We start from the raw sequence: 12,142 nt of genomic DNA, 5'->3' as shown, positions 1-12,142 counted from the left end.
AATCCCATCTGCGTCCCTTCATGGTACTACTTCAACCAGTTTTACGATGCCTAGCACGGCCATCTGCACATCTACTTCCAGTGCTCCTCTCCAAAACACTGCAATAAGAAACATTCCTTCATAATCTGATTCTGATGACCAGGAGGACAGACAACCACAACGTCCAAAGCAGGTATCATTAGTTGTTTAATAACTTAGAGAAGTGTTTTTCAAACTTTTTGGAGTCAAGGCACATTTATTTCATTGAAAAAAATCCCGCGCCACACCACTAGGTGAAATTGTGAAAAAAAAGCTTATTTTAAGAATATAAGCGTTATATTGTTTGTATAAGCATTTTTTTAACATTGAAGAATGACGTTATATTATAACGTCTTGAATAGGAATTAAATAAACACAAAGAAAAAAGTATTTTATAATGTTTCATATTGATACTTACTCAGTGTGAAACATGGGCCTGTTTGGATAAACATGCGTCACTATTTCGCTTGTCTCTAAACAAAGACAATTAGCTACCTGCTGCTGCTGCTACCTGCTGGTATGGAAGACTACTACAATGTAGTAAAGATATGATTACGCTGCCAGGCGCTAGACCGCACAGGCACAGAAATGAGATAATTTCCCACGGCACACCTGACAATATGTCGCGGTACACAGTTCGAAAAACACTGACTTAGAGGTTATTTTGTTATGATGCAGATGCTCATTGGGAAACTTCTAAGTTTGCTTGTTTGATCATTTGTTTAATTTTAGCTTAGTCGGCGTTTGATACATCCACTCCAGCAACTACCACAAGAGCAGTGATATCTATTGATCCTGCACAGTGGCCTGATGTCCTCAACGATGGTGAAAAGTGTTCATTGGGGACAAAAGGACCTGTTCTGGTGAAGGACATTGTTTTTCCTCAAAGGAATGAGAATCCTCCCCGATTTGCAGTATTTATGTTTTGTTATGCCTGTAACATTATTTTATTGTTGACAGTTGTATCACTACATTTTATAACTCTTTATATGCAATTTTACTACTTTCGATTCTTTAGCTTTGATAATGGCTATATTTAATTCCGTAAATAAATATGGATGTATTATTTTATTACTGTGGTTTGAGTAGATTTAATAATGGATAATGTTTGTTTAAAGAAATGTAGATGTGCTCTGTACAACTGTATTACTAAGATGCAGATGTGCAATTATATATATATATATATATATATATATATATATATATATATATATATATATATATATATATATATATATATATATATATATATATATATATATATATATATATATATATATATATATATATATATATAAATTGTGGCATTTGAAAAGAGCACAGTACTGTTGAAATGGTTGTTGTAACAGACCGGCGTCCATATAAAGAAGGCAGACGGAGAACTGCAGAGAGAGAGTTTAAGAGTGGCTGGCGTGTGTTCACGGATGAGAATAAAACAAGGAAGCGCAACTGCTATACTTCTCTGTCGTTTTTCACCGTGCCATGGTCGTCTGTCATGCAGGAGCCCACAAGTACGATAAGTGATGTCGGAAATGATGTGACAAAAATACACTATCGTCCTACAAAATGAACACAAGATGTCGCCAACGATATAAGTTGACGTCATCGTTTCGCTTTTCTCCATCGAAGAAGAAGAAACTTCCGGCTTAAGGAGCGCCCTTTCGGCATATTCTTCCCTTCGCTATTTGACAGAGAATAATACGATAAACGTGTCATAATTGCTCACATTGAAGCATCGAAGCCGCTGAGAGGTTTTTGATGTAACACTTCAATGTTACGAGAGCAAGCGATGTCCGTGGTGTTTGACGGGAGTCCGCTGAATGCGATGCAGAGCTCACACACTCACACACCGCTGACTGTCCTGAGGTGAGTGAGTGGCGCTTGGAAGCGGCTGAGTGCCAAACCGTGCCTCAACTCCACGCAAGAACCGCTTTTACATAATACTACTACCAAACACAACGGAGGCTGGGTTCTACACCACCAATATCATATTAGTAATACTTCAAATGTTCCTTTTTTAATCATACTACATATAGTTTATAGTAAACACCAGTAAAAGTAAGGGAATTTGTCTTTGGTAGATTATACGTAGTAACCAAACTTTTTTGCAATATATTATATACCTCTGGAAAGCCTGTTCATTTCCATTTTAAATGATGCCAAACATGATGGGTGCCATATCCCACAGCAGTGTGTGTGACCATCATGAGGAGGAGATGCCAGCCTGTTGTGGCTGTGTGCGGTTCATCCACATTGAAGCTCCTGTTTGTCAAATGAATAAAATTGCCACTGTTTTTGGTTTCTTAAAAAAACGTTTTTATCTCTGGTGAAAGGACACCTTTCATTTGGAAGATTCTGTGTTTATATACTCATTGAACACAATATATCCTGTGGGTCTTGAAAACGTCAAAATGCTTTAAAATGGCTGGCAGCGAATTTTAGTGTGGTGGTGAGTGCAGAATCGAAACTATTATTGTGTTTCCTGTGATGCTTTATGAAATTAATTCAAACAAAGAACAAATGATCATGAACTTTGAGGGGAAATAATCATTTATTTTTTCTAATGCTAACGATGTATAACAGGAATTCTCTTACGTCATGATTTTCCTCATCAAAACTCACCTTCATTCCTACCTAACTAACTTCTTGCTCTCATTTCTCCTTTAGTGGCCAGGAACTGTCTCAGGAGATCAAGTCATTCATCAGTGGCGTTGACACAGTCCAGGGTCGCAAGCTTAGTGTCCGGGAACACGCCCGCTGCGCCGTGCGTCTGCTGCGCTCCGTCCCGGCCTGTCGAGGAGCCGTGCTGGAGCATCTGAGGGGTGTCTACGACGAGCATGTCTCTGTCTTCCTGCTTCACCTGGAGAGTGAGGGCGATGGCAGTTCTGGGATCAGCTCAAATCTGGAGGACATCATTCAGGTGGGAGGATCTCAAAGTTATTGTAGAACACCTCCATCACCTTCTTCAGGGTGCCGATACTGTACGTCTGTACTCGTTCTCGTAACAATGCATCGAAACTACAAAACCGTTACTGGCGTCCGTGTTCCTATTTGTTTAACAGCCACCAGACTTTACAGTCTTCTTTGTGTCATTCTGTTCAGTTTCATCTACATTATGTACTTCTTTTACATAGTGTCCCAAAGTGTTCAGACATATACGCCACATAACTGAAATGCCTAATGGGACAGGCTACAGTTAAACAAAATGTGTGGCAAGACTGTTAGTAAAACATGCAGCTCAATATTAAAATGTAAGTAATGACAAATCCATGAATGGTGCTAAGTTGCAAGTATTTGGGAATACACTGTAGTAGAGGAAACTTGTTTATAATACCCGCCCCAAAGTATATATATTTTAAAATTTATATATATATTTATTTTTCATCTGTCTCCGTGCAAGTGGTACCTGTCCGCTGACGGGTGGTTGGGGACCACTGACATGCGCAACACCAGGGGTAGGGAACTCCGGTTCCTCGAGAGCCGTATCCTGCTTGTTTTGGATATCTCCCTACTACAACACACCTGAGTCAAACGATCAGCTCGTCAGCATGCTCGGTCCAAGTCTGAAACGATCCCGATCATTTGAGTCGCGCTACACGCTTGCTATGCAAGCTATATGGTCCGTTCAGGGTACTTTCACAACATCGGGAACTTGTAATCGCAATGCGCCGTTCTGCATATTAGTCATTTTTCTGTGATTATAGCCTTTTCAAGATTGAGGGAAGCCAAAATCAAAATCGCGATTCCATTTTGAAGTATCGCCCGGCCCTAATATCGGTGCATCCTTATCACCTTATTATTTTGTATCTTCGATCAAAGTTCCTCTCAGCTTGAGTCCTTCAAGATTTCTGAACCTGAATTTGGGTCTGTGTTTGTCTCAGGAGGTTCACGGCGTACTCTCAGAGTTCATTCGCCTCAACCCGCGGGCTTGGGCCCCTCTGGTGTCCAGCTGGGCTGTGGACTTACTGGGTCAGCTAAGCAGCAAACATGCCGGTCGAAGGGTAGCCCCCCACTCCTCCAGCCTCAACGAGCTTCTCCAGCTTTGGATGTCCTGCGCCGCCACCCGTTCCCTCATGGAAGCCTACTCTCAGTGTTTGGCCGCAATGCTGGCCTGGTGCCCCGATGCTTGCGTGGACGCACTCTTAGACACCTCGGTCCAGCATTCCCCGCATTTTGACTGGGTGGTGGCTCACATCGGCTCCGCCTTCCCGGGGACGATCATCAGCCGAGTCCTGGCCTGTGGACTCAAAGATTTCTGCTCCCATGGCGCCAAGGATCAAGGGCTGCTGGTCAACGGGGTGGACAAAGGCAGCCGAGTGCCAAAGATCGGCTCGGTGGTGGGAATCCTGGGACATCTGGCAGCGCACCACTCTGACAGCATCCGGAAAGAGTTGCTCAGGATGTTCCAGGAGAGCCTGAGCCCTTCCAGTCCCATGTCTCCCACTTCGTCCTCAACCTCCTGGGAGGGTTCCCCTCAGCTACGTCGAGCCGCAGTGCCGTTTCTCCTTCAGCTGGCCGCAATGTCCCCAAACCTCTTTGGCGCCGTGTCTGCCGAGCTGGTGGATCTTCTGCGCCCGGCCGTCCTGCTCCAGTTGCACAGTTTGTTGCAGGGACTCCCCAGAGATGAACTGGATAACATGCTGGGCCTAGCCGTCCACCTTATATGCCAAAGCCCATCGGGGGGCGCTCGGGTCCTGCGCTTTCTGGCAGACACGGCCACGCCGGCCTCAGTCATCATCTCCGGTCCTACGCCATCCCCTCACGAAGGCGTCAGAGAGGGCTGCGATAGCCTCCTACAAATGCTGCTCCTGCACCTCCACAAGTTGGTGTACAACCGCTCGGACGGGGCAGACGGACATCCCCATCGCTCGGCTTCCCCTCAGCCGCAGGTGGCCGTCCCGTTCTTGGAGGAGCTGCAGACGCATGTCGCTGAGCTGTGTGCCGAGACGCTGAGACTGGAGAGGAAGCGCCACCTCTGGCTGCATCAGTTGCTTTGCCTGCTCTCTGTGTACGGCGGCCCCAGCGTGGCCACCGAGGCCCTCTGCCAGCTCCTCACTCAGGCCCGCAACCCGGAGGAGTTGGCTCTGGCCTGGCAGCTTCACAACACGCTCTCGTCCTGCATGGCAGGGCTCATTCCTGCGGCTGTGGCCTACTGCGTGGCCCAAATCCACACGCACACCTTGGGACCCCGGCAGCTCAGGCAGCTGCTGCTCAACCTGGCCACGGTTATCCAGAGTCAAGATGAAGACAGAAGAGGAACACCGGATTCTCAGTCCACCATGGCTGTCCAGGCGGGATCCGCGGTTTCCGTGCACCTCCACGATTTCAGCCCGCTCCTTCTCCACGGCGACCCGGCCGTGTCCCATGCTGCGGTGCGGCTCCTGTCGGCCAGTCCGCTCCCTCGCGCCGCCTCGCCGGCGCACCTCCTCCTGCTCTCTCGTGCCGCCGTCGCTCATTTCTTCCTCGCTCTGCGGAGGCGAGGGGAAGTGGGGAAGGCGGGGAGGGACGGGGGGCAGGCGGCCGAGGCCGTGAGCTGCTCCGTCCAGCTGCTGTCCCGTTTTGCTGCATACTCCCCCCTTACTCTGAAGGCGGTGCTTCAGCAGCTGGTGGAAGGAGTGATGCATAAAGGCAACGCCGGGCTCTTCGGCGGGCAGATTGCAGACATGGCCGGCGCTCCCGTGCCATCCCGGTCGGGATCCCCCGATGTGGGAGCCTCCTTGTTGGACATCAACTGTCGGTTCGGTACGACCGTCAACTTTTCAGGAAGCGTGTGGTCTGTGTTTCACGCTGGGGTGATTGGCAAGGGATTGAAGATGCGTACTGCTTCACCGCAGCCTGATCCATCCGGGGTCACCCTGGTGAGTAAAGTCACTCCTGAGGAGAAAAGCACAAGGGTCCTAAGCCCCGTTTCCACCAAGCAGCACGGTGTGTACCAGGCTCTTTCAATGTTATTTTTCACTGTTAAAGGAGAATTTTGTTTTCCCGCATGTCCGTTGGGGTTCCCGTCGCTGTGGAGTGGTACAGTCGCTTGTTTATGATGGAGCTTAATCCGCTTCTGTCCGGTTGTTAGTCTTGAGTAGTGATTCTCAACTGGAGGATACAGAAGTGGGTGAGTCGCGAACAGGTAGTAAAAAATGACAAGGCACCAGCATACTATGTTTCGAGGTTACAAGTGGTGCGTAATGTTTGACCGCGCAGCGCAAGAAGGCATGCTCAGTTAGTGCCGTGCTCACTGTTTTTTAATCGATTCTTTTGTATTCATCAAGCGTCTTTCATACATATGGTAACTGTAATTATGACTTAACTACTGCGTTAGTATGGATTAGTAATATAGTATGGCACGTTCTAATTTAAGTACAAATTGGGGTTCTGTCGCCATAGCAGCAACCCCACTATAAATTGGGCACCCTCTGGCCAATGAAATTGGACTTGCCTTTTATCTTGAAAATAACATTCATTTTGACAGGGATGCAAAAGACATTAGTCATTGGTTTGGGTAAGGGACTTTCCTTAAAGCAAAAAAAACATCAGTGGTAAGATTTAAACGGGAAGTCAACCCCAAACAATTCTTTGCAATAATATGTTCTATGCGCCTTCACTAGTGTAAACATGGCATTCAGATTAATATCACATTTGTGAAATATGAGTTGAGCAGCAAAATCCACCGGTTTTTATCCATCTCGGGGGGGGGGGGGGGCGGTCACTTTGTGTCGACTGACACAGTTGCTCGGGTCTCAGGTAACGACCAACCATGGCTCACCTGTTTTCTGAAGCTGAACCATGATTGGTAGCAAAATGTCTGCCCCCTGACATGTGCAAACACGGGTGTTTTTTTACTGCATAACTCATATTTCACAATCAAAATGCTGTGTTTCAACTAGTGGGGCTGCATCGAAGATTGTTGCGTAAAGACATTTTTTGGGGTTGACTTCCCGTTTAAGTGAAATTCTGTTGTCGTTTTAATCCTGAGTTTCCTAATAAGGTGCTCTGAAAGGCACTTTCAACATGTAACCATCAGAGCTGGGCATCGCCATATTTAGCCGACCCGGGTGGACCCAGTCCGTCCCTCGTCAATCGTCAGCCAATCGGCGTCCAGAACTTAATGTACACGTCACGCGCAGGTGCCGCACAAGCGGCATATAAAGAAAAAATATCAAATGAAAACGACACACGCACAACGTGGTGATCGGTGAAATAAAATAAAAACTTAGGTCTGTGGGACCGAAATGGTATACAACGCTGTTTTATTTTTTGTCTTTATGTGGCTGCGTGTCATGTGTGCGGCACCTGCGTGTGACGGTTAAGTCCGTTTTCGCCACCATTTAGCTGACTCTGACTGACTGGGACCACGTGGGTCAGCTGGACATGCAGACGGGAACTTCGTGAGTGCTAGGCGATGCCCAGCTCTGGTAACCAAGTGTACTTATTGAATGTGAATTTTTCATACAAACCTGATCAGGATTTACCCATCTGCACCGTACTGCTTGGTGGAATGTGGCTTATTTGGTGCGTAAAGAAAAAAAAATTGCAATTGAGTTGTCTTTTGTCAAACTTGTTGCCCCCTGACTACAGAATGCGCCCATAAGCATGATCTAATTTCTTTTAGAACATCCAGACGTTGCTGACCGTGGTGGTCCAGTGTTGTAGCTCCTCCGGTCTCAACGGCTCACGGCCACCCGCAGACCCTGACGAACCGCCGCCCATCAACGCTGAGGCAGCCAAGGTGGTTGCCGTCACACTGGTGGAAAACGTATGTCCGGACGTGGCCAACGGCGAGCTGTCTTGGCCTCCCGAGGAGCACGCCCGCACCACAGTGGAACGAGACATTCACATTCGGCGCTGCTTTGAGGCCCACCCTGTGCTCTTCACTCTGCTTCAGGTAGTGGCAGCGGGACGGCCGGCTCTTTGTTACTGTTCAGCTGTGCTCAGAGGCCTCCTGGCCACGCTGCTGGCCCACTGGGAGGCGTCTCGCGAGGCCTCGTCCGCAGATTCCCCGTGGCACCTGCGGGCCTCCTGCCTCCTGGTGTCCTGCATGGGCGAGGGCCAGCTGCTGCCTCCCGTGCTAGCGAATGTCCACGAGGCTTTCTCCCACCTCGCGCCTTTTGAGGTGAGACTGCTGCTGCTGGCAGTGTGGGAGTATGTGAGGGCCAATGGTCCCATGCCTCAGAAATTTGTCTTCAACCCGGACAAGGGTCTTTTCTGTCGAGATTTCTCCCGGGACGGTGATGTGGCGCGATACGTTTCACCCATTCACAGTGTCCTGCATAAGAACATCGACAGACTGGGACACCTCTGCTGGAGGTTTCAGCTCTGAGAGAAACGTCCGGATATACATAGAGTGAGGAAAATAAATGATTGTGTGGACTGCAGTACTCCTGTCACTGGAATTTACTTTCCTACGTGTAGCTGTGTGCATGTATGTATAGCTTCTGTGTTATATTTTTAGACTTTATACTTTTCTAACGAGTTGTTTCTGTTGAAAAGCAAAAAAAAAAAAGTGAACTGAATATTGACTCACCTGCACTTAATCCAACAAAAAGGAGCATTTATATCTCATTCTGCTTCAGTAATTCAAATCTTAAATTTTTACCGTAGATTATTCGTATACATTTAAAATGGATCCGTTCAAACTTGGCTTACTTCAAATTGCAAACTGGGCGTTTGTACCACTTGGAAAAAATACATTGCATGGTCTTCATGCGCGCCTTGAAATGGGACAGAAAACATAATTGGCACAGGATTTTGACTGGGGTTGTTTTCTAACTGTAACTTTGATCACGTGCTATTTTAGCAACGTTAAGATTATGATATTAGTCATTTTTGCTTGAGAACGTGGAAAAAGAGCATTCCAGAAAGACTTGAATAAGGTTGTTGTTTTTTTTTAATAAAGCTTTCCAAAAACTAGTATAACCGACGGTCTTTATAGTATCATCATTTCATTTAATCTATTTTTGTAGCGCTCTTGCTCGAGAACCAACCTTTACATCACAGAATGTTGGCAATATTTGTTTTTAAAGGCCCACTTGTGAAAAGTTGTGCACAACTGGGATCCAAAAATGTAAGTACAATATGGCAGCACACTATCATTTATACAGACATACTATTTCCTGTACTGTTTGTTAAACGTGCCGGACATTTTTCTTTCGGGTGACATTTCAGGATGAACCTGCACTATAACCTTTACAGGTCAACTTAATTTGACCTTCTCTAAATCTTTAAATGCAATGCTGTCCAACAAGAAGCTGAAGGTAGAAGTCACTCCAGGTATATCCGTGAATCCACCAATGCATGTCCGGTTCAATTTGAATTGGTATTTCAACAGTCGCCTTCATCATGCTGTTCACATTTTGACATCGTGTGGCAACACCTAGAAGATGAAGAAGTGAAAAGCAGATTTTTAGAATTGAATGTTTATCAATAACTAAAAAATCTGAATTTCAGTACATTTGCCATTTTCCTGAGCTATATAAATTCCTTCAAAGACCTTTGTTTTGATCAAAACATTTTCCTCTTGCTTTTTCCTCTGCTCCAGTCAATGAGAAAATTCCATATCCCGTTCCTCGCAAAGTGTCAACGGGTTTGTTTTGTTACCCTTTTCCTGAATAAGTCTGCACATGAACAGTAAGAAGATAGATTTGCCAATTGCATGAAAATACGTGGGGGAGCACTCGAAACGATCATGATAGTTCAAGCGTTGTAAACGCATGGTAGCCTATCACAGTACGTATATAGAACATTTCATACACAAGGCAAATCAATGTGCTTCACAAACAAATACACACCTAAAAGCATTTAGAAACAATACCATATTCCGATATTCAGAAATAAAGCAGTGGAAAACAAGTAGCTTCTCAAAATTACTAAAAGAACACAAGTTTGACCACATTAAGAGAAGATGTAACTTAAAACCATTTCAAAGTAAAGAAATAACAGTAGGTTTCTAAAATTGCTAAAAGAGATGTTTTTTAAGTGTTAAAAAAAACTTAAAAGGGACAGTGTAGAATGTTTTGATTTTCAAACATCATTCATTAAAAAAAAAAAAAAAACACTATTCATTTCAACATTATGCAAGAAAATGTTCTATCACATCAACGTAATTATTTTTATATAATCATAGGTGAAGTAATCCAAAGTGGAAACTTTTAGGAAGGGACGTCGAACACTACTTAGTTTACATTTGCTTATTATCTAAGGAGGGTTCATGGAAAAAACTTTCTTTTGGTTCATTAAATGTAAGGGGGCTCAAGGATATTGTGAAGAGGAAAGCACTTTTTTTGTTTTGCAAAAGGCGCATATCGAATTGTTTACTTTGACAGGAGACTCATTCTACAGAGGAGCATCCGTCTTTTTGGACCAATCAATGGGGGGGGATCGCACCTTATTCAGCCATGGCTCAAACAAGTCAGGGGGTGTGGCTATTTGTTTCAACGGGTTTCCTGGAGATATTGTTACACACAAAGCAGATGAACGGGGTCACTGGCTAACGGTAGTGTTAAAAGTGGAGAGTTTGTTTTTTGTCTTGACAAATATTTACGGATATAATAATGACTGTCAAAACCAGAAACTCTTAGAAGAGGTAAGCGAGTTTCTGATTTAAAGTGCTATACCCTACTAACTATATTTTGGTGGGAGGGGACTGGAACATCAGTCCAAATGATTGGTGAGATGGAATGCCTCCAAGGTTAGAAAAATCTCAGGAAAATCATATTGTCCGCAGTTTTATGGCAGACAATGATCTAACGGATGTATGGCGGAGCCTCAACCCAAGCCTTAAGAGCTATTCGTGGTTTAAACCTAATGCCGATTACAAATCCAGAATTGATTACTGTATTGGTTAGGAAAGTGAGAATGTTTCAAACAATACTTCACAATCCAAGATTTCTAAAGCTCCCCTGTCGGATCACTGTTTTATTGATTTAATATTAGAATCCACAAGAAAAGAAAACAGAAATAAGGGATACTGGAAATGTAATGCTAGTTTGCTGCAAAACGAAGAGTACTGTACTAAGATTAGAGAATTAATAAAGGAAATAAGCGGTAACCCCGTACTTGAAAGCAATATAAGGAAATGGGAATTTACAACATTCAATACAGCAAAGAACTTAACAAAAAGAGAAGGGACAGTGAGAGTAAGTTGCTTCGGGATGTAAGGAGAGATCCTGAGGAGAGGAACAAATTAATATTTGGGGGAAATCGCACTTCCAGGATGATCAGGCTGCAATGGATGCCGAGTGGGCAACATTGAACACACATTATAGTACTGTACAGTGTTTATCAAAGTGATGTGAAAGTTAATCAAATGAAGTGCTGCAGGAAGATGACATCGATGGAGTGAGCAGGGGCCCAATGGTCGTCAATGTATACATCTCCATAACAGCGCCTCCGAGGATGTGGTCAGCCTCCAATCTTGTAGCAGTCAGTTGCTGTTGGATCGAAACAGCAATCTCCAATTCGGTCGTCATCTCCTAATTCCCAAGCCTGGGAAAAGGGGACAGAAAAAGAATAGAAGAATAGGCCAAAACAAACAGTTCAACTAAACGCAGTATCATTCAAACAAGTCTTAAGTCGAGTTTTAAACGTTTCTACTGAGGTAGTGCCTCTAATATAAGCGGGTAGGTTATTCCAAAGCATCGGTGCCCGAATAGAAAACGCTCTAGAGCCTGCAAACTTCTTTTTGGCTCTCGGGATCAAAGGCCGGCATTTTGTGACCGAAGGTTTCGGATTGGAACATATGGTATCACTAAGTCGACGAGATAGGAAGGTGCTAAGCCGTGCAGTATTTTGTAGGCAAGTAGCAAAACCTTGAAATCGCATCTCAAGTGGACTGGGAGCCAATGCAAATTGGCTGATATTGGAGTAATATTATCGAACTTTCTCGTCCTTGTCAAGAGTCTTGCTGCGGCATTTTGGACTAACTGCAGACTTTTAATACTAGACATGGGAAGACCAGAGAGAAAAACGTTACAATAATCGAGGCGAGACGTAACAAACGCATGGATTAAAACTTCTGCATCACTATTCAACAGAATTGGACGAATTTTCCCAATATTACGGAGATGGAAAAATGCGGTTCTAGTAATATTCTTAATGACAGAGTTGGGTCGAATATAACACCAAGATTTTT

At 44.7% G+C, this 12,142-nt stretch overlaps 1 protein-coding gene across 2 annotated transcripts; it reads left to right on the top strand.

Moving 5' to 3' along the window:
- Positions 1–1,627: 1,627 nt before the first annotated feature.
- On the top strand, positions 1,628–8,922 carry ints5 (integrator complex subunit 5). Of its 2 annotated transcripts, XM_086024562.1 has the most exons (5): positions 1,628–1,884; positions 2,686–2,938; positions 3,900–5,876; positions 7,625–7,768; positions 7,898–8,922. In XM_086024562.1, exons 1-5 carry the CDS (start codon positions 1,790–1,792, stop codon positions 8,330–8,332), a joined length of 2,904 nt encoding a protein of 967 aa, XP_085880688.1. In that variant the 5' UTR covers positions 1,628–1,789; the 3' UTR covers positions 8,333–8,922. The 2 variants fall into 2 exon arrangements, with proteins under 2 accessions (XP_085880688.1, XP_085880686.1); XM_086024560.1 differs by having other exon boundaries at positions 7,625–8,922.
- Positions 8,923–12,142: the final 3,220 nt, after the last annotated feature.

Source organism: Filicampus tigris, chromosome 2 (assembly GCF_054856515.1).
Source record: "Filicampus tigris isolate MCC_2025a chromosome 2, RoL_Ftig_1.0, whole genome shotgun sequence".
In the NCBI taxonomy this organism is placed as follows: domain Eukaryota; kingdom Metazoa; phylum Chordata; class Actinopteri; order Syngnathiformes; family Syngnathidae; genus Filicampus; species Filicampus tigris.
The sequence above is the reverse complement of the archived record's forward strand: the minus strand, read 5'-3'. Positions and strand labels throughout refer to the sequence as shown.

Bases quoted from the DNA above. Each gene is read 5' to 3' on its own strand.
- ints5 (XM_086024560.1), top strand. From the start codon at position 1,790: ATGTTACGAGAGCAAGCGATGTCCGTGGTGTTTGACGGGAGTCCGCTG. The intron at 1,885-2,685 runs GTGAGTGAGTGG...TTTCTCCTTTAG, and splicing joins ACACCGCTGACTGTCCTGAG to TGGCCAGGAACTGTCTCAGG. The intron at 2,939-3,899 runs GTGGGAGGATCT...TGTTTGTCTCAG, and splicing joins ATCTGGAGGACATCATTCAG to GAGGTTCACGGCGTACTCTC.